A 21944-nucleotide genomic window follows, 5' to 3' on the forward strand; every position below is an offset into this window, starting at 1 on the left:
AAACTCACCACCTAAACATGCATGCAATCAAAAGACATGGAAAAATTCACCCACAAATCTTTTTTGTTGTTGTTGTTGTTTTTCCTTCTTCTTCTTTTATAAGAAGAGAAAGTTGAAAGAGAAACAAAGAGAAAATGAAGTAGGACAGAATGTGGGATCCTTCACTTGTAGATACTTGTTTCAGAGGAAAGAATTTACCATAAAAAGCATACTCTAAAATTATTTTTAAAGAAGGGTGAATTCTGCTCCAAAAGACAACTCAGCAGCTGTCTCAGACTATACATCACCCACTGCACTACACTTCTGAGTAGTAACTACTACTGTACATTGTGACAAGTTACCAAATCTCATATTTGATAATATTTGGTGGTTTGCTTAGAAGCACAGCGGGAAGTATCCCAACTCTTGCTCAAAAACCAGAGATCTTGATCAGTTGTGGCTCTCACAGGTAGGAGAGAAAAGATTTCAAAAAGATTTCAAAAAGATTTGAGAACCAGGAGGTAGAAATAAAATTTATTTTTCTACATCTTAAAGGTTGAGGGGGGAAAAAACTCTGCAAGTTTTGCATTTTTTACTGGTCATCTTCCAGACTTATTGTCTTGACACCAACCCAAGTATCAGTGATTATCCAAATTCCTACAAATGGAGTAAATCTCAGAAGATGGAACTTCCAGATGCCCCAAGATGGGCACCAGGACATCAAGGTCTCAGTGATGTGGGTTAAGAGTAATTAATGTTTTCTACTTTTGATCTCTGTTCCATTCAAAAATGTTACTTTGAAACACACCACCAGGGAATAAATACCTTTTTATTGGACCATTTTGAGGCAAATTTAGTTGTGGGCTGTAGTCACACATTGCCTGTCTTTATTGTTACTGCTGAGTAAAACTCAGCAATGGGTGAGTAAGACCTGGAAAAACCCTCCCACCTGCACAGTCACAGGTGAGGTGGGAATTTTAAGTGACTAAACTGGCCTGATTTATGCTCCAGTGAGTATTTATGTGATCAGGTCATGTATATACACACCTAGGTGTATATATAAATACACACTGCTGGGCTGTAATTACACTATCCAGTGAGTACCCTCTGTGTGAAATGCAGAGTATCCAGAATGAACAACAAAACTGGGGACACACACACACAGACACAAAGACACCAAAGAGAGAATAAAGATCAGCACCAGAAACCAGAGCAGTGCTTCTGGTACACAGAGAATATTGTGGGAATTTTTCCATGGCTGCTGGTGCAACAGCAGCTGCATCACCAAAGGAGGATTCCACATATACCACCAAGGCCAGAGAGGATCCTACAAGCTGCCTGCAGTCTCCCAAAGCACCATTTTTTCCAGCTTGCTTTAAAAAACATTGTTACCTTGTGCACTTGGCAGAACAGAGAGCCAGGCAGACTGGTTGGCCTCCCCTATATAATTGGAGACCTTACAAATATATTCTCCAGCGTCCGCCTCTGTCACATTGTACAGTGTCAGCACTTCAGCATTGGAACTATTTATCCCCGAGTGCTAGAATAGACCAATAACACAGGAGAACAACGTCACTGCTGCCCAGAATGGACACCAATCTGTCTATGGTCCCACCACCAACATGTCACCAGAACATTCCACAACAGCCTCTAAACATTGAAGAGTTTGGGGTTGGAATTTGTTGGGTTTTGGTTTTTTTGTCCTTTTGGTTGTTGTTTGGTTCTCTTACATCCGAAGCATCACACGAGGAGTTAGAAAACAGCAGCGTGGGGGAAAAAGAATCCACCTAGGCAGGTACTGCATGGGACAAGCAGATACAGAGCTGGCTGTCCTGCCTGTCAGGGTTTTGGCAATGCCATCCAGCTGGGAAAACACCAGTTTCCCTGGCCAGGCTTGCTCCAAACTGGCAGGATTGACAGTACCAATACACTGCTCCAAACCAGACATCTCTGCAGGCTCAGCATCCAGACAGACCAGTCCTCCAGCAAGATTTTGGCAGCAGCTGCCATGTTACTTTGAAATCAAGAGGCTGAAGAAACATGAAAGAAATGGGGTAGATTGTCCCAGGTATGTTTTGGATGCTTTTTACCCGTACAAAAATGTCAGTGATGTTCTTTAGAAGGATTTTCAGTTTTTTCTGAACAAGTCATGCCTGAAACATTCAGATAAAAAGGACTTTTTATGGAAGTAAAAAGGAGCAAAACAGTGTCTATAAGCTGCCTAGTTAGCATTCAGACAAGCAAATGTTTATCTAACTCATCATTTCATTTGTAACATAAACATTTCCACTCTCAAAACAAGTTCAGACCTTGAAACCCTTGGATTCACACCAAATAAATTTAGAGCCACACTCCAAAGAAGGCATCACCGCTGCCAGCATCTGCCGTTGGATACTGCTGGGAACAAGGGAAAAAGCAGCCTTGAATCCTTGCCTTTCTCAGCATTCCCAAGGACAAGAAATTATAACAATGATCATGCACCTGCCGGGTGCATGAGAGCCATGTGAATGTCTGTGATATTTTGCAGAAAGCATGTTTTCAAAGAGGTGTTGCCTTCTTGGACCAATGAACCTTTTCTATTCTGTTTTTCACGTCCTACCCTATATAAAGTGTAGTTTTGCTTTAAATAAAGCTCTCTCTCTCTTTTCCTGGTCCATCACTATGTTGCACAATCCTTTTCACAACTCTCCTACAGCCCAAAGCACAACAGGCACCGGGAAGCCTCACCTTTAACACCTGCAGATAGGGCAGCCCGTCGGGCCCGTACTTGCTGCCGTTCCTCTCCACGTGCTTGATCCACTGGATGTGGGGCTGGGCATCGCTGTACACCTTGCAGACAAACTCAGCATCGCCCCCGACCACGGCCGAGGCGTTGGCGGGGAGCCCTGCCTGCAGGATGGGCCGGTGCGGGGAGCGCTCTGCGGCGGGGCAGGGGAAGGGGAGAGAAAAGAGATGCACAGATCAGCAGGGCTGCCAAGAAATCTGCAAGTGAGGGCAGATAACCAGCCCCGTGTGCCTGCTGGCTGGCTGCTGCCAAAGAACGCCGCGGCCACGGACGGAACGAACCCGCCGCTCAAAGGAGGCGGCTCGAGCGCTACACTTGCAATTTAGAGAATAACCATTTGGGGGGAGGGGGAGCCCTGCTTAAACACTTCATTCATTTGCCACGGTTTCACTCAGCCTTACTTAGGTAAAATATCTCCTCTTGGTGTTTTTTGTTTTTTTTTTTTTTGAGCTACCGTAATAAAGTTACCTCTGAGCTCTAAAATATCTTGATTCGACTAAACCTCCACACATTAAGAATGTTATTGATTAATTTTAAAAAACGTGTTAAAATAAACTAAAGTTCTCAAAAGTAGCAGCAGTGTAGTAGCAATTTCTCAAAAAGTAGTAGTAGCAGGATGCACAGACCAGGCAGCTCAACCTCCTAAAATGCTCTAATCAGTGCCACCCCCACCAGTGCTCTGCTTCACCCAGACACAGCAACAGAAACTGCTTCATTCTCAGTTCTCTGGAAAGATGAAGTGTATTTAATGTGAGCCTATCCAGCTTCTAATCTATGCCCGTGCATAAGCATTTCTCACACGTTTTCAGTCAGCCTCTCATGGGGAGCAGCTGAGGGAATTGGGGTTGTTTAGCCTGGAGAAAAGGAGGTTCAGGAGGGACCTTCTCACTCTCTACAACTCCCTGACAGGAGGTTTTAGCCAGGTGGGAGTCAGGCTGTTCTCACAGGTGACAAGGATGAGAGGAAATGGCCTCAGGTTGTGCCAGTGGAGGTTTAGTTGGATATCAGGGAAAATTCCCTCTCCAAAAGGGTTGCCCAGCTTTGGAACAGGCTGCCCAGGGAGGGCATCTAAAAGCTTTGTGTGTAGATGTGACACCTGGGGACCTGATCTATTGGAGGCCTTGGCAGTGCTGGGTTAATGGCTGGACTCAGTGATTTTAGAGAGTTTTTCCAACCTAAACAATTCTATGCATCAGAAGTGAAATGCTCACTGGCCATCCCCACCCTCAGCTCCCCATTCTCTCCTGCTCCAGGAATTCTTTCAAAGATAAGTAAAAAACAGCAGACCTAAATATTTATTTTTTGGAGGCTATATACTATAAAAGCTCTGACATTGCAAGCCAAATCAGCTGAATTTCAAACCAAGCGTTCCTTCTTAAGCATACTTGTCTCCAATAAATTGTTTCACAAGCAAACATTGTGAGTATAATAGCAAATAATGATGCCATTGAACAATGGGATCTTTTATACACTCCAATATATTTGGCATGCAGCAAACATCTACTGGGAATTTATTCACTGAGGCTATGCTGGCAGCACACTACAAAGCAGCAGTCTTATTTTACTTGTGGCAAAAGTGCATTTGCATTGCAGTTACTAAATTATTCCATTGCTATGTGTGTCATTTTCAAAGATCTAGGAATAGTTTCATATTTTTTAATTTGTAAATCGCAATAGAACATATAAATTATTATTTTACAGTTCTGGAGAGAACTTTTAGTTTCTCACCTTATACTAAATAAGCTCTAATTCCATCTCCCTCATTCCTTCATTTGGGTACAAAAACAGCAAGCAAAAATCTCTCTTTAATAGAAACCTTACACCATCTTCCAAAACTTATTACAGCTGCCTTCAGTATAAAATGAAACCTTAGAGAATGTTATTTAAAATGTTTTTTAGAAGTCAGTAGGCCTCATGTTTCATTTCTCCACATCAGGGTTTGATTTCCTTTGTGACCTTATTCTCTGCCCTTTAACAAACCAGAGAATGAGGCCTGAAACATCTTGGAAAAGTTCCTACTATGCCAGCATCCACACACGAGATGTGTTTAGTTTATCACGATAGCCATCAATGATTTAATCTTTTATTGATGACTGTCAAGCATTTCCTCTATCAAAAAAAGAGAAGGCAAAGCAAAGGAGTAAAAGCAGAGTTCTCACACTCTTGGTCCCCAATTTAATTTATAAAAAACTGAAGTGTGTACATATGGATGAGTATATATGTATGGCTGTTTGTGAAATTTCTTTTCTAAAGGCAAATGTGTTAAAAATAAACTTTGGTTGCCCTCCCACCCATGATCAGTGTCCACCAACTCCTTAATTTCAGCAGAGGGGAGCAGTCCTGTGCCCACACAGGCAAACAGCAGAGGAGAACAAAAAAAAAAATCACCATGCAAAACCAGCAGGGCTTCATGGCAAACCCAGGCTCCAGAGAGCACACAAAATACACTCAGAATTGGGGAAAATAACTACAAAGAAACTTCCACTAATTACCAATGACCAAGCTTAATTTTGTGCAGCACATTTCCTTGGAAATACTCATTTCAGGATATCCAAAAAAATCATGAGGTTATCCTACTCTGCAAACTCACACACATCTAAGGACTCTATTAAGCACAGGTACTGTCAAAGCCATATTCATAAATCTCACATCACTATTCAGCATTTAAAATACAAGCTGTACATTTGTAAGCAGATATCATCACTCAAACCACTAGCTGCACTAATATTAAATGGAAACAGCGTGTTCTTTTTTATTGAACAGCAGCAAAGGAGTCAAAGTTTCCTTTAAAAGATTTTTAAAGGCTGGTGAATTATCATTACCTAATAATTATAATCAGAATCATCACTAAAACATAGTGACCATATACATCTCTAGTTATTTATACAATATTTTCATACAATACAAGCTGGCAACAAATCTCATAGCTCTGGAGCCTGACTTCACTATTCCTCCTGTTCATTAATACTGAAGAACCACCTTGAGAAATAAATCTCTGCTGCTTGAACACTGAAATTTCAGTGCTACAACCTCACTGCTGATATAATTTGTTATAAAATCAAGTCAAAAACATATGCTCTAATACAGAAAATCACCCCAACATGCTTCATCCCACCCTGAGACAGACCCCAGTTTAGATAAAAAACCAACATCATCCCCTTCTGAGGAACCAGTTATCTACAAAAGACAAGAGTCAAAATGTTTGCTCACATGAGGAATATCAGATTCAAGGCCACAAGCACCTAAATTTTACACCACCATAAAAGTGCCCAGGGCTTGAGCATTTCTGCTGCCTTATCTGTGGACAAACAGTCACTATCTGAAGGGATGACTGACAAAGAGACCTTGCCCAAAAGGCAAGAGGAAACTCATTTAGCCTGTTAATGTTAAAACTTCAAAATACCTCCCTCTGAGAGATAAAACTACAAAGAATCCAGTAAGATGGAAAATTCCAAGTTCTAAAAAACTGGCACAATGGAAGCACTGCAGAACCCCTGGAGATGGTGGAAGCCTGTCCTGCTACTGGGAATGACTACAAGAGCTTACACACCTCACCAGGAATCCTGAGAGCTGGCCCTTTGAGGAATTCAAGCCCTTAGAGGATTCCTACATCTCTACCCTACCCTTGGCTTTATTTCTATTTTTTTTTTTTTCTGGAGAAAGGAGAGAGGAGAGAAAGTGGGATGGGATGCTCCAATGGGGTGAAGATGCCCCAACACTCACAGCCAAGGGAGAGCAGAAAACACAACCCCATCATCACTGCAGCCCTGAGCAGCATGGAGCAGCCATGGGGAGGGAGGATGCTCCATGGGGAGCAGAGGGGAGAGGCAGGGCAGGAATTGCTGCTGTCAGAGCCAGTGGGGAGGGACTGTGGCACTGCTGCCACCAGAGAGCCTTGGCAGGGACAGCAGACAGCAGCCCCGGAAAGGGGGAGCTCCAGGGGCCTGGCCAGGCCAAATCTCCTTAGCAACCTGGCTGGGAAGAGCTCTGGGAATTGTCTCTCCAAGCCTCCTTGCCACCCCAGCACACATAGCTCAGGACCTTTCAGGGGAGCTAAAAGCCAAAGCCCATTGAAGTCAGGGGGAAAACTCAATGGAACTCAATGGGCTTTGCAAAAGGCATCCGATCCATTGAGAGAAAAGAGAATGAGAACTACTCTTATTTTCTGCTTTTCAGTGTGCTTGTTTCCTCTCCTTGCAAATGTGTGATTCAAGTGTGGGCTAGAGAAATAAAAGCTTAATAACAAATGCAAGACCAAGCATGAGTTCTGGGGACAATGGAGAGATCCTCAATTAAGAAGGGAAGAGAGGGAGGAAAAAAATTACCTAATTTTTAGCTAGACACATTTATCAGAGCCTTTAATTGCAGTTTTGAAGTGTTACTGACTTCTAAGGACTCATCTTGACAGCTGCCACTGAGCAGCTGCAGAGGGACTCCTCAAATGGTGCCTCTGAGCACCAGCTCTGCATCAACAGCCCCTGGTAGAGCTTCTGTGCTTCAGTCATCACTAAATGAGAAATGAAGAAATTCCAGCTGTCACTGCATCGACTGGAAACACAGACCTGCCATACCCTCCTCTCCCCTTGCCCTGGTCAGCACAGCACCCTCAGCTCTAATTGATTTTTTTGCCTGACTCCAAGCTTGGGCAATATTCAGCAGCAGCCTGGACACTGTCTGGAGCAAACACCCTCCACTCCCAACCACATTCCTTCAGATCTGCAACATCTGTTATTTTGGAAGATGCTAATTATGCTGTAAATTATGGGTCTCAAAAGCATCCTACAGCATTTTAGGCCAGACTGCAATCACAGCCTCTTGCACTGGCTTTGGCCTCATATTGTAAACCTCTAAGATTGACTTGCAAGCCTCAAAAAAATTCACCACCATTCCTCCCCTGTGCTTTATCTTCAACGAGCAGCATTTCCTCACCATTTCCACAGAGCCATCTACCCAACCCAGGAGATCTCAGAAGGAGCACAGCCCTGTCCCTGAATGAACCCATCACACCCGGGCATCCCTTGGGAGACACTTTACAGATGGATGTAAAGCCACCTGACACATCCCTTGTGCCACCAAGTGACACACAGACACCACAGAGTGAGAAGCCAGCAGTGTCACCCCTCTCTGGGACACTCAGAGCCCTCTCCAGCAGTGTCACCCCTCTATGGGTCACTCAGAGCCCTCTCCAGCAGTGTCACCCCTCTCTGGGTCACTCAGAGCCCTCTCCAACAGTGTCACCCCTCTCTGGGTCACTCAGAGCCCTCTCCAGCAGTGTCACCCCTCTCTGGGTCACCCATCTGTTCATCACCATTAAAAGAAAGATAGTAAGATTTTTAAACCCCTACTGTTCAGTGAGCAATGAGTTTCAGGTTTCTCTCCTGTGCCAGCTGGCTGCAAAGGAACCAGTTTTCAAGGAGAAACACAAGGATTGCCATCCTTCATGAAAGCTCCCACCTACACCCAAGAAAGTGCTCAGAGGCTGCATTAATTATTGTTCTCTGAATTAGAGAGCCTTTCTGAGGTGAGTTCCAGGGACAGCTCCAGCATGAGGAGTTGCAACTTGGCTTTCTCTGTAAATCCAGCATTATCCAAGTTGCTACAAAGGACCCTGTTTGGAACCACACTTGCACTCCACAGCCCAAGGTGGAGAGGTACAGGAGGGGCCCAACCAAAGAGATGCCAGCCCCCAGATGCCAGGAGGAATTTCCTTCAAAGAAATTTCCTTCAAGGTCTTTCAAGGGAGCTCTTTATGAGCCAAAATTGCTTAGGGGAATTGCTTAGAGGAACCAGTTTTCTCTGAAATCCTGGAAGCAGAGCACTCCACTGCTTGCTCTGTGGTGTGGAGGAGGAAGGCTGAGCTGGCTGCTCTTTCAGAAGATCAGGAAGAGCCCAGCAGGTGCAGGCAGAGCATCTCCACTAATGAATGTCACACGCCTGTGAGCCAGGAGCTGAGCAGCCTCCACCAGCTGCACATCAGTCTGGGTTTCTCTCTGCACAAGATGAAGCACTGCATGCTGTTTATGGCCAATTCAGAAGTGCTGCTGAACTGTCATGTTCTATTTAAACAGACATACATACACACAAACCCCTCCAATCATCCCTTCCTGGGTAATTTATACATGCCAAGGTAGAGCCCACAGCAAGTTAGGGATGATGCTCTTTTCCCTAACTCTGTAAAATCACAAGATGCTTGAAGGCTGGAAGGATTAACAGCACTGTCACAAACCAGTAAGAGATAAAGACCATCCCTGGCAAGAGCACTTGATAAAGAACAGGAGCCTCTCAGGCAGACTTGCAGAACAGATTATGGATCAGACCAGCATTACCAGTGCTGATCATATCACACCTCACAAATTTTGGCATCTTTTAACCAGCAGGCACTAGCCAACAAATGCTCCATGCTGCTCCATGTTCCAGTACAGCAGCAGTCTCCATGTGCAGCATTTCCTACTGGCCCAACACCACTTGCAGAAATCATTTTGGTGGCCAGAGCTCCAAGGGGCATCGCTGCAGCTGGAGCTCCAGTGAACCTAGCACAGGGACCAACCTCCATCACCATCATCTAAGCTCCCTTTGTCCTTTAATTTAGAAGCCTTTTACACAAATCTGAGGCACTTCTTGCTGCTGTTGCACCTCTCACTCCATCCTTGCCAACAACTGTGTCCCACCACCCAGCTCTGCTCTGGTTTTTGGGCAGTACCAGCAGTCAGCACAGAGCAGGACAGCAGGGAACCAGACTCCACACACCCCTGCTGTCACTGAATACTTCCACTAGACATTTTCACTAAACATTTGAACACTATTCAAGAATTTTAATGTTAAAGATTAAAGTTCTGTCACATATTTTGCCGTCCACAGCAAAGCCTCTGCCACTCCATCCAACCTCCTTGAGACACTCAAACCCTTCTACTCACCCAAGGCCAGCCAAGTAAGAGACAGTGCCTTTTAAAAATCCTTACAGAAGTTAAGCAGCTGTATTCAAACTCTTTGTCCTTGGCTACACCACCTTCACCTCTAATTTTAAGTAATGGCACTGTTTTCCAAGCAGGTGAAGCTGCCACTGATGTTATCCCATCTGTCTCCTTGGATAGCTCTACAGCAGAGCTTCAGCTCTCTGTCCTATCTGCATTTTAGCTAAAAATCCATCTCTGCACACCTTTACAGAGGGTAGCAAGATGGGGAAAACACAGCAAGCAAGACTGACTGTTTGGCTTGATACAAAGCCTATTGATGCCAATAAAAGCAGTACAAAAAAAAAGGAAAAATCAGAATTGAACCTAATTAAAAGCTGTCCTTGCAAATCACACATATATCTGAGGGTTAAAAGAGACAGGAATATCCAGCAAGCCTGAGGCTAAGGCAGGAAACATGAATGCTCTTGTTTTAAAACATGAAATTATCAACAGGGTTTTTAAGACCAGTTTGTCCTTAAAAGCAAAGAACTATTGTCAGGCTGACAGCGTGGGTTTCATCAGCCCCAAGAAGCAGAAAAAGTCACAGCAGCAAGAGTTGTACAGCACTAATCTTGGAGCTCCCTTGCAGTGTCCCTCACACAGTGCATGCATAAGCAAATGCTTCATACATGTCTGAACAAAGGGTGGAGAGGCCTTTTTTTAGTGTGAAAAAATTATGGGAAACAGAACAATGAGAGGCTACAATTTTCATTGATATTCTTTTCAGTGTACTCTAAAAGAAAAAGGCTACAAGAGAATATGAAAAACAGCTTGTGACATCTCACAGACAAGTGGTAAAATTTTATTGTTCTGGCTGTTCCCAGAGACTGCATTAATTTTTACACCCAGAGATATCATCCTTTGTACTGTGCACAGCTCCCAGCACTCAGCTGCTGTATAATACCCAGAGACAATGGTGGGTCCAGCATCACTGGAATGGGCTCTCCAGCAGCTCTGCCAAAGGTTTACTGCATGCCTGGCAAACAGCATCCCTCCCACAGGGATGATGTCCTCTCCCAGCTGCAGTGGCTTTAACTCACCAGTGCACCCAGTGATGCCATAAAGCACATGGGGGGAGTTTTTATTTCTGCTCCTATTGTGACCCAACTACATGTTTCTCACCAGCCAAATTTCCTTCCCTGAAAACAGCTCTGCCTTTAAAGTAAAATGGAAAAGATTATGTAAAGCTTTAAAAGCAGTTACATTTCTATGTTCTCCCCTCTTTTTCTTACACAGCACACTTGCTCTATTGAGCAATGCAGGTGTGAAATTATTGGAAGCACTGTGGAATTCACCCTTCCCCAGCTCCCTGCCAGACACAGCCAAGCAGCAGCTGACTAACCATACTGATTGTGCAGGTCTCAGGGCAGAAAAGAAGCTCCAGCACCCAGAATTTGAGGGCTGGACAGTCCTGGCTCAGCCTCATGACATTTCTCTGTCAGCCCTTTGGGCTCCTCCTCCCTGGGGATGAAGTTTGGAGACATCCCCCCATCAGCTCCACACTGCATTCTGCAACACACAGTCCACTCTTCTGAAAGCTGGACCAGATGCTGAAGGAGATTGGAAGACCCTGATTATACATATTTGCCATTGTATTTCCAGTAATTTGGGTAAATCCAAGCAAATTTCACAAGATGCAACAGCATTCACAGCCTGGCCATGCTTGGACACAAACTTGGTGCTCCAGAACTACAAAGCTGATTTGTTAATTTTTTACAGCTCTTCTCCTGGCTCTGGCTGGGGTAGGTGATTTTGTTCCTAGCACTGGTACAGTACCCTGTCTGGATTAAGGATGACAATAATGCTGAGAACACACTGATGGTTTGGTTATTGCAACTCTCACACTCAGTCAAGGACCTGTCCGTTTTTGGTTTGTTTTTTTTTTTCATTATTACCATGATATTTAAACTGTTCTTATCTCAGCCCAGGAGTCCTCAGTTCTGCCTTTCTGATTCTCTCCCCCATCTCATGGTGAGGAGTAAGCAGGAGTTGTGTGGGGGCTTGGTTGCCTGCTGGGGATAATCCACAATATTCCTGCACCCCATTTTCCTTCCCTTCAGCATAAATGGAGAGTTTCCTAGGAAGCAGAGACAGCAGAACCACCACCAGCCTCTGGCTGAGCAGCAGGTGCCAGAGCTGCTTTCTGAGAAAATGTCACTCAGAAGCAGTTGGGGCAATAAAACCCATTTGCTGGAATAGTCAAATACAGACACAGGTATGCTCACAAACACCCAAAGTGCACAAATATCAAAGGAAAGCAACTGCTGCAGTGAAATGATGGTGCTCAGTAATGCACATAATCCAATTGAATAGCAGAAACTGTGCTGCAGGTATAAACACTAATGAATGCATGGAGATTCACTATAAATGCAGAATATACAAACAACTGATGCTTTGATCACCTTATTTGTAAAGGAGATTAAAAGCCCTCTAAAAGTATTTATAATTTTGGATTTTATAAGCATCTTGTAAAAATGATAAATTACTTTATTCCAACTAATACATTGTCATGTTGAGTTCTTCCCTTTGCCAAAGTTCTGACTGTATCAGTGTTTTACTTTCATGAAAAATCAAAAATTTTAACATAGTCATGCTACCTTTTAAAGAGAAATCTGAATAAAATGAACTGAGTATCATAAATTGACAGAGCAGTTCAATATTCAAAATTATTTACCAAATTCTGATTTTTAATGTGCTTTTTTATATTTAAGTGGAACAACAGCTGTGGAAGCTGCACCAGGGGAACAGTAGCAATCCAAAGATGACATAATGTCCTAAAATCCTGCAAAGGTGTAAATCACAGCCACCTCTGGATGTCAGGTCACACTCTGCTCTGCAGGGCAGAGAGAGGACAGGAGAGCAACACTAATACTCTGTGACTTTTTTCTTTATTAGACACAGAATTTTACATTTTACTGATTTGTCCATGCTTTCCTACTTTTTTTATTTACATGCTTTTTTTTCCAGATTCCTCACCCTCTTACCTTTCTCACCCTTTAATTGATTTTTTTCCCCCTGGACTGTAAACCTTGTGTTTGTCTTTAATACACCATCATCCAACTTGTATCACAGTTCATTTAAAATTTTTCTATATTAATAATAATTTTTTTTAGGTTGAGGGGTTTTTTTGTATTTTTAAGACACAGTTTTACCAATTTACTGCCAATTACACTGCCATTTTTCACTAATAAAGCTGTGAGAAAAGCCTGAGTCAGGTCAGAAAGCTCCTCTTATTAGGGGCTTTTGACACATGCCAATTGCCCATTAACAAGGCAACAGTCTTGTGTTTGCATCTTCAGACAACTCCTGCAAATTCCTACTTGCACTTCCACAAGTAGGATACAGCACAAATTAGAAGGCATGATTAAAAATTATAATAACAGAGCTGAAACAATATCCTGTTCATCACTCATCAAAAGAAAGAGAAATAACTGCCTTGGGGCTGTAATAAGACAGAAAGTGGGACAGGGAGACCAGTCCTCCCCAGCAGACTCTGCAGGAAGCATTCCAAACATGACAAATCCACTGTTCACCCAGCAGATGAAGTAATGACACCACTATTTGTCCATAAAATGTAATTTACCCAGACTACTCCAATGAAATCAGAAGCTTTAATGCTATAAAACTACAGGGTTGGAATATTTTTACCTTATTAAGGAAGGGGGTGTGGGGGGAAGCCCAGAAGCTTTCATTTTTCCTGAGCTGAACCATCACAGTGTGGGCTTTGTTTTCAGGAGCAAAGCACACAGCCCCCAGCACTGAACAACCTGAGCAGCTCCTCCTGCCAGCACACACCTTGCCCAAAGCCTGGTGCCAGGTGTAAAGTCCACACTCTGGGCTTATCAGCACATCAATAAAAGCATCTTCCCCCTCAGCCTGAGCAGATCCCTGGGGCAGGCACAGCCTGGATTCCTGGCTGTCCCTGCCTGGTCTTGCCCCACGCCCCAGGTGAAGACATCAAGCCAAAGCTTGTCCTTGTGAAGAGCCAGTCAACAACTACCAGAACATCTGCCAGAAATGCAAGTTTAGGCTTGGTTGTAATACCTGCCCTTCACTCCTGCCAGACATTAATGATGCAACACCCAAGGCATGTTATGGAGTTGGTGTCAGCTCCTTTTTTGTATGGAACCCGAATCCTAAAAACATTTCTTTGGAAATTAAGGGAAGAGCTCTACTCAAGTCGAACTAATTCTGAACTTTATTTCAACAAGCTTCAACAATCCATGTGTTTTTATGAATTTGGGAATGACAAAATGGAAACATGTCTTTAAAGAAAAATAATAATACGTGCTCATGCCATGTTCACAGCTAGAGACTGTGAGAGCATATGAAAGTCCAAAAATAAAACTTGACTAGAAACAAAAGCAGAAGTTTTTCCTTCTGTCTGAATGAAGGGAAACATAAACAGTGAAGTACCAATAGCAAAAATATCGATTCCATTTTAATAAGATTTTTAACAGCATGCCGTAAAAAACAAGAGTAAGATTTATCTTATAGCACTCTAAAACCACCAAAAGTTCAGAATAAAAGTGTTTTTCTGCACAGCCATCAGTAAAATCACTCATACATGAGATTTCTGAGGCACAAGCTTTAAACTGAGAGGCATTTAAAATGCTTTCTGGATGAGAAGTTACTCTTACACCAGTTTTATATGAAAATATGAATTACTGTTAAGGGACAGTTGCGTGGTGCTCTGCCACCCCTGGAGCTCACTCCTCAGCACAGAGAGCCCAAGCCATGGCTATTAGGCAAATTAGGAGCTGTTTAAAGTACTGCTAACCTGGCTGCAAAAGGGCTTCTTTTGAAAAAAAAATATATATTTACAACATATTCATTTTTATGGCAAACAGCAGGGTCATCATATATTCTTTGCAGAGGTGTTGTGCTATGGCAGCTGATTATAAATCCCAGTAAATGAGATAACGTGGCAAACTTCACCTGAAACCAAACCATCTTCTGTCTCCCTGGATGGGAACATTAAATAGGGCAGAAATGGCTACCTGGACCAGGACTGCTCAAAGAGTAACCTTTTTTTCTTTTTGCTGTTAAAACCCAAATTCAATTAGTTCCTCCATGCTCAAACAGAACTGCCACTGCTGAAATTGTACTCCAGCAATAATTGCCATCCAAGAGTGATCTAATTATATACAAGTCTCAGTGGCTGCATTCCCACGTTGCTCCCTGCAACCTGGATTCACTACAATGCAGCTCAGGAGTGAAAACCACATCGTTTTCATTCCTTCTCCCCCAAGATTGCACGACTTTATAAACGTGTAATGAGAATGGAGTTAGTCTATTAGCAAGCTTACCATAAAAACTCCAGTTTCTACCTACTGTTAAATACAAAGGAGGAGAAAAGGCACTTCAGCTGCATGTAAAAAAAACAGCTGATGGGTTAAACTATACAAGGGAAAGAACATTCTTTTAATTAAGGTACTGGATTAGGATTCAAAGACCAGCTTTGCTTCTGTCACCAGCTTCCTGCGTGACCCAGGGCAAGAAATTTCATCACTCCACAGCTCGGGTTTTCATCTCTAAAATGGACAGTGACATTTCCCTCTCCTGGCCTTGCTGCATTTCTGTTGTTCAGCAATTACTGTGTGCTGGCATGTTGCCCTGGACAATAAGTATCAAATATTAATTGAAGCCTCTGGGTACTACTCTAATAAAAAGCTAAAATCGACTCATCTGCCTTTCACAGCATCCTGGCGGAGTTTTGTATCACCACCATTTGCAACTACTGCAACTTTGGAAATGGAGAAGGGAGGAAAAGGCCATTGGCTGGGGTATCCCAAACTTTCAAAGAATAACTTTGTCCAGCACAGAACATCCTGGCCAACTTGAATGGGCCATTCCCTGCTAACACAGCCACTGTGCACAAGTATCCTGTGCAATACAGAGGCTGCCAATGACTTGCTGCTTTCTCTTTCTTCTGTATTTTCTACTCTCACTGTAAAAAAAAAAAAATTCAGTGCAAGGGTTTTGCCAGGTCTGTAAATTTGAACAAGACCATCTGAGCTGACTCTTAAGAGTTCTTGCAAGTAATTACAAGGTAAAAATGAGAATACTTCACACCTACATTCTGACTGAAAACTTCTCAGCCCTGCTGGCTCCAGGATTTTAATTGTCAAAAGAGTTCAAGGTTTGGAAAAGTTATTGGCATATTCCTAACTAGCATTGTGTCACTATTTGGCACGATTTTTGCTGGGATACCTCCCAACTCTGTGACATAATCAGAGGGTTCTCTACATTACACCATATAGTCAGATGCTCATGTTAGTGTAATATGTTACCATGTTTAATACCATTTGCTATTACTTACACTTAATCAGCTCTGGAACCAGTTAAACCATATAGGAAAAGTAATTTCAGAGGCTTTCAACTGACAGTTTTCTACACAGGACTTGGCCTAAAATTACGACCTGAAGTTTGTAAGATGCGGTCGACGTACGCAATTGCCTCCAAACAAACATTCATAACTCTCCACAGCCCTGTGGGAACTGAAAATTCATATGAAAACAGAAAAAAAGGCATAAAGCTAACTCTGTAGAACTGTCTCAACTAGAAAAACTGTCAGAGTTTCCCCTTCTGGCCAGCCTTAATTTACTGCTTCAGCAATTTTACACTCCACAATTACTGCAAGCCTCCAGCCACACAGGAATGGCTGAGCACTCCAACATCAACCTCCCTTCAGGTTAAAATCCCAATCTCTTGAGAGATTCACACTAAACTCAACCCAAGGTGCACATTCCCATGCACAGGTTTTCAAAAAGACTCACAATCATACCCTTGAACTCATCAAATGAAATAAAAGTGGTAAAATTATTAAGTATGCAGGACTCCAAAACACAGGTTGTGATTTGCAAAAGTAATTTTTGGACTTCTGGTTTCATTTCTTACAGGACACAAGCAGCATCCTCTGGGTGCCATCAGCTGGGCACCCAGCACCCCAAGCCTCTCATCACCTTTGAAAACCTCATTATTTACTTTCCTGCCTCTCTATAGGAAAGGAGTAGACATTTAAATAAATGACATAATCCTTACTACCATTCCATTCATTCATGCAGGTCACTATAATTTACTGCCAGGAAAAATAAACTTCTGCAAAATATTCCTCAATGCAAGACATTCAAAAGGCTCAAAGCAGGAGAGGAGGTGAGAGGGCTCCTGACAAATATTTGCTCAAGTGACCACATCATCCATGAACACATTTGCTAGGGAAAAAAAAAAAATGGGTGAAGAAATTTATGATCAAGAAGAAACACACCAGGCTGGGACAGGAAAATGAGGGGGTAGAGAAGGGGAATTTTTAACCAGTTTCATTGCAGCAAGGAAAGGTTCTGAGTCAGGCAAGAGCCTGGCAAGCCCCTGCAGGCAGCCTGAGCCTGGGTGAGGTGGCCAGCAGAGAACCACACCATGCAGAGCACAGCTTACTGCAACCACTGGCAAACCCTCTGCACCCTCCACAAACTGTGTTCAAACAAGTGATCAAAGAAAAATGGCTTTGCCAGCTCACCTCAACCATACCCAGAGCTCATTCTGTGGCAAAGTATTAAAGGCTGTGAAAATCCTCAGTGCTCTCAGTGCTGAGTGCCCAAACTCAGGTACAGCTGAGCTGGGTGGTTCATGGGTTCTGAAAACTTAGAAGTACAAGGGTTGGTGGTGGGGCTTTAGTCTGATGGCATCCTCATCAAAATTGATCCTTCTCTGCTCCACAAAGCCTGGCTCTCCCTGGCACTTTCACAGGGAATGTTTTCCTTTCATTCTGCCCAAGAAGCTGGCACTTGTTATCTCTAGGATTTGGGTGTTTCCACAGATTAAGGTGATCTCAGCCAAAACAAGATACTACTTTATAAGAACACCCAAAACAATAGAAGGGATATATTTTTATTCATGTAAAACCATCAAGAACTAGGAAAATTAACATTTTGTCACCATTTAAGCCATATAAGCCCACACTTACAGTAAGGTATTCTGCAAAGAATCTATGGACTTGAGCTGTCACCAGCCAAAAATGGCATACAATAACCAAATTAATTTTTGCTTTCAATAGTGATTGATCAAAAGTTCAATTTACAGAGCTCATAATGCTCAGATCTCAGAGACAGCAAAGCCCATTCAAGACATACTTCAGAAACCATGGCTCAGAACCCTAAAGGTCCTGTAAGAAAAACCACACTGGTTATTTTGGACAGCAATGCCTTAGAGTCAATAAAATTGCTCACACCCATCCAGGCTAATCAGCAGGACTAGAGGTGAACAGAAATTATTCCTGAAATTTCAAGCTCTAATTTAGCTAACAACTTAAATAAATATCTGTAAGCCTTATTAAAGTCAATAGGATTTAGGTATTAAGAAAGTAACATTATTAAGCCTGTGCTTAATAGTCCTGTGCAATCACAGCTTTGCTACTACTTAAAAATTCACATAGCTGTTTAAAATTTGTCCTCAGGTAAAACACTTCAGAATTTTTATCATCTGTGTTTTGGGGACTGCTCAGAGCCCACCCAACAGGCTGCAGTCAGATTTCTGTTAGACTGCTGTGAATGCAAACTGCCTTTCCTGAAGATCCAGATCTGCTCTAGCTTTTCATTAAAAAAAAAAATAAAAATCATTTCAGCTATGCTAACAGGACTCTAAAGGATTACTTGACAGTTTTCATAACTGCAGTTATTAAAGTCTGTGTTAGTACAATTGTACAAGTAATAATTAAATTGTAATACTAATGATTAAAATTGCATCAGCATTTATTATTTGGTCGTCATGGCAAACTTGTGGGTGGATATTGCACATGGATATCACACTCTCTGCCAAGGCAGGGCTGGATTAATCCTACAGGCACGAGTGCGACAGATGAACACATAAAGTTATGAAGCAATTGGCCGTGCAGTGAAACCTTATCTTCAGAGCACTGTGAAATCATCTCCACAACAACCAGCTCAGTTCTAGAGGCTGCAATAGAGAAAGCCATTAGTGCCAAACACTGCTGCCCAGCAGCTTCACTCACCAACCACGTCCAGGTGGTAGGTGTGGTTGATGGAGCCGTACTGGTTCTCCACTATGCACGTGTAGTTCCCCTTGTCCGAGGGCACCACGCTCTCCATGATCAGGCTCCAGTGCTGGTTCCGGACCTGGGGAGGCAAGCAGAGAGCTTGGGATCCTCTCAAGCAGAGTTTTACCCTCCCCCATTCCAAAAATCTGTTCCCTGAATAATTAACTGTGTGTGATCCACAGCTGGAAGCTTTTCCTGGGCTTGTTTGACAGTTCTGGACACTGAAATTGTTTAAGCTTGTCCAGGACAGCATGGCTGCAGCAGAGAAAGTTTCACACCCTCTGCTATAAATTCACCTGACCCCAACACTGCAGATGTCAGTGCACACTCAGTCCTCCCAGGCTGACCAGGATGGCACCAATTAGCAGCAGTTGCCTTAATGGATTTTACCTTTCAATGCACCCTGAAGTGAATTCACACCCTCAGGATATTCCCCAAACAGCCACCTGGTAATAACTGCCCATCAGCAACACAGCATGGACATGATCCCCCAACATCCTTCCTAAACCTCAATTACACAGCTCAGGTTTTAGAGAAACTGAGAGGTGATGTTTAGGATCCTCCCCCAGACCTCCTGTTGCTCTGGGGTACTACAAGAAAGAAATGAATCCTAGAATCATTCTGCCTCATGAAAAATTCCTGAAAAAAATCCTAATGGAAACAGAGCGTAAGGATATACATTTATCTCACAGAATCCCTCTCAGACAGAATTTATTAAAGGTACTGATTCTGTTCCCATTTGAACTCCAAAGAACTCTGGCACTGGTCTCACAGAAAATAGGATCCAGCCCAGTACTGGAAGAATACAGAGCCATCCAGTACATACATATATTTCCTGCATCACAAGTTGGCTCCCAAAATGACCTTTTGCTGGCTATGGACTAATTCCTTGTTTTAGCATTACATTTTTGACGAAGTGCTCAGAAAGCTTAACATTCTCTGTAGCTGCAATGTACAATTCTTCTGCTGCAAAGTACATATTTCAGCAAATGGAATAAAACACAATCTGGTACAGTCATTTTAATCAGCCAAATGGAAAGCAGTAATTCAGTGCTGTACACCAGAAAAATTTATGGGCCATTCAGTGATGCTTCCAGTAACCATAGATCCTTAAAACATCATTACAACTATAGCTATGAAATGCTGCATCGTGCCTGACTATTTTGTAGGTCCTTATCCAGCAGGAAAAGCTGCACAGGGCCACATCCCAGTGCCAAGATCACTTGCTGGAGGTAAAAATGCCTTCAGTTCAAGGCTTGGAAGAGAAGTTCTCTCTATAGGCAGCTCCTGGCTTTCCCAGCTCCCCCAGCTAGTAATTATCCCAATAGCTGTATATGTCTATTATGGATCAGTTGTGGACTAATAATATTAACTAATGACTGGCCATGTGAGCTTTGAAAAGCAAAGGAAGTGTGAGCAAGACTCCAGCAGTGGGAGAAGAGAAAAGAAGACGCTAAGCTAACACCAGAGAAATTTTAAAATCTGATGGTATCCTCATCACAAAGTGATTTTTCTCCTTCTCTGCTTTGACACAGCCTCAAAATCTCCAGCCCTAACTTAAGGTTTCTCTCTTTAGCCCATTGTGTTGATGGTCAAATAATCATATTAATTTAATCAAAAATTATATCTTGATTTTTCTTCACACTGTGAAGAGCTAAGGAGTAAGTTTATAGAACTGGAAAGAGTTTATCAGTGTTATTTTAACATCTTGTTCTGCTGAGCAACTCTGAAAGTCAGTTTGGGTCAGGAAGAACTGCTCTCGAGCTGTTGGCAAATAACAAATACAGCAGCTACAAATTTTAAGTATTTCACTTCTTTGTGATTTATTTTGAAGGACACTTGGTCAAAGTGAGCTGAACTTTCTGCCATTACAAGTTTAAACATATTTCTGGGAATCATAGCAAGAGTTTTTAACCAATCTGACTGTAAAACAGGAAGAACAGATCATAGTTTCACAAAACTAAAACAAACAAAAATTGTAAACAAGCTGCAGGTAATTAATTTGACAGGAAAGCACAAGAAATTGTTTATGTTCAATTAAGAAAACATAACTAACTTACAGGCACAAGTGGATATACTGGATGGCAATATTAAAAAGTATTTGTGCAATTTCCCTTCTTGTAGCAGAGATAATATCTTTATAACAAAACAACAGCTTAAGCCACTTTGGTTTAAGCTAAACAACTGCTGTAGAGGTCCAAAGCAGTTATGACACTGTCAGACAAGTGGATTTATGTCAGGAATCTGGGTCCAGTGAGATTGCTGCCTTGGTGCTTTAAGTACAGGAAAACCCCTTTGCTTGGGATGAGCAGCCTCTTCTCTCACTGAAGAATTCGAAATTCAGCATTTCATTTTGGTAACATGGCCTTTTAAAGAGAAATGCCACATCCCTTAGTCCAGGCTTTTTTATGACTAGTTATGGACACTTCTAGTAAATTACTGACAGTTTTTTTGGGGGGGGAAATCTCTCCATCAAGTTTTTAACCATTCTTCCAAAACATCTCTCCAAAAGATTCAATTTTTAAACTGAATTATCAATATCAAATGCAGACAAACTGCACCCTTAAGTTATAGCTTGGAGGTGGGAAACAAACTGGAATCAAAATGCCAAAGGGAAAGAAATTTTTCATAGAAACTTTTTCCTTTTGGAGTATCCCCTAAAGAACAGTGGACAGTTCTGTTCAATCTTAAAACATGTGGCATCACTGAAGAGATAATCTCATGAAAAGCTGTCACTTAGCTAAAAATGGATGAATTTTAAACGAATTTCAAAGGAAAGAAGGATTAGCAACCAAAATACAGCTCTCCACAAAATCAGCACAGCTCAGAGAGCAGTACAAAGAGAACAAGTACACAACACCCCTGTCAAAGGCCACAGCTTGTGCAGTTGTTCCTATAATCAGATATTTTCTTACTCTCTATTTACCTGGCTGAATTTAAATGTGTTTAAGACAAATGCAGTGATGAAGCTTATCCAAATGCAGAGGTGAAAACACACACGTGTTAATGCTTAAACAGTAACAGCTGATAGAAGTGCATTTGCTTTCTGGGTGGTGTACAGGAAAGAAAAGGCTCCTGTGGTCTCAGGGAGGATTTAGATTATCAGCTCAAAGAAAACACAAAATGCCTCTAAAGGCACAAACAAGGCTATCATCACTTCAGAAAATCAGAGTAA

At 42.4% G+C, this 21944-nt stretch overlaps 2 protein-coding genes across 6 annotated transcripts in view; both read right to left on the reverse strand.

The window, feature by feature from the left end:
• ATE1 (arginyltransferase 1) overlaps positions 1-21944 on the reverse strand; it is a 233826-nt gene that overhangs the window by 57129 nt on the left and 154753 nt on the right. The window lies entirely within an intron of this gene.
• FGFR2 (fibroblast growth factor receptor 2) overlaps positions 1-21944 on the reverse strand; it is a 79235-nt gene that overhangs the window by 26494 nt on the left and 30797 nt on the right. For 3 of the 5 annotated variants that reach the window (XM_079312623.1, XM_079312626.1, XM_079312625.1), the window contains 2 exons: positions 18725-18848; positions 2707-2897 (listed from right to left, as the gene is read on the reverse strand). In XM_079312623.1, the coding sequence (XP_079168749.1) occupies positions 2707-2897; positions 18725-18848 (315 nt within the window). Of the gene's footprint in view, positions 1-1371; positions 1520-2706; positions 2898-18724; positions 18849-21944 lie in introns of all 5 variants that reach the window. The other 2 variants (XM_079312624.1, XM_079312622.1) reach the window with 1 other exon arrangement.

This window comes from Erithacus rubecula (genome assembly GCF_903797595.1).
Source record: "Erithacus rubecula genome assembly, chromosome: 9".
NCBI lineage: Eukaryota > Metazoa > Chordata > Aves > Passeriformes > Muscicapidae > Erithacus > Erithacus rubecula.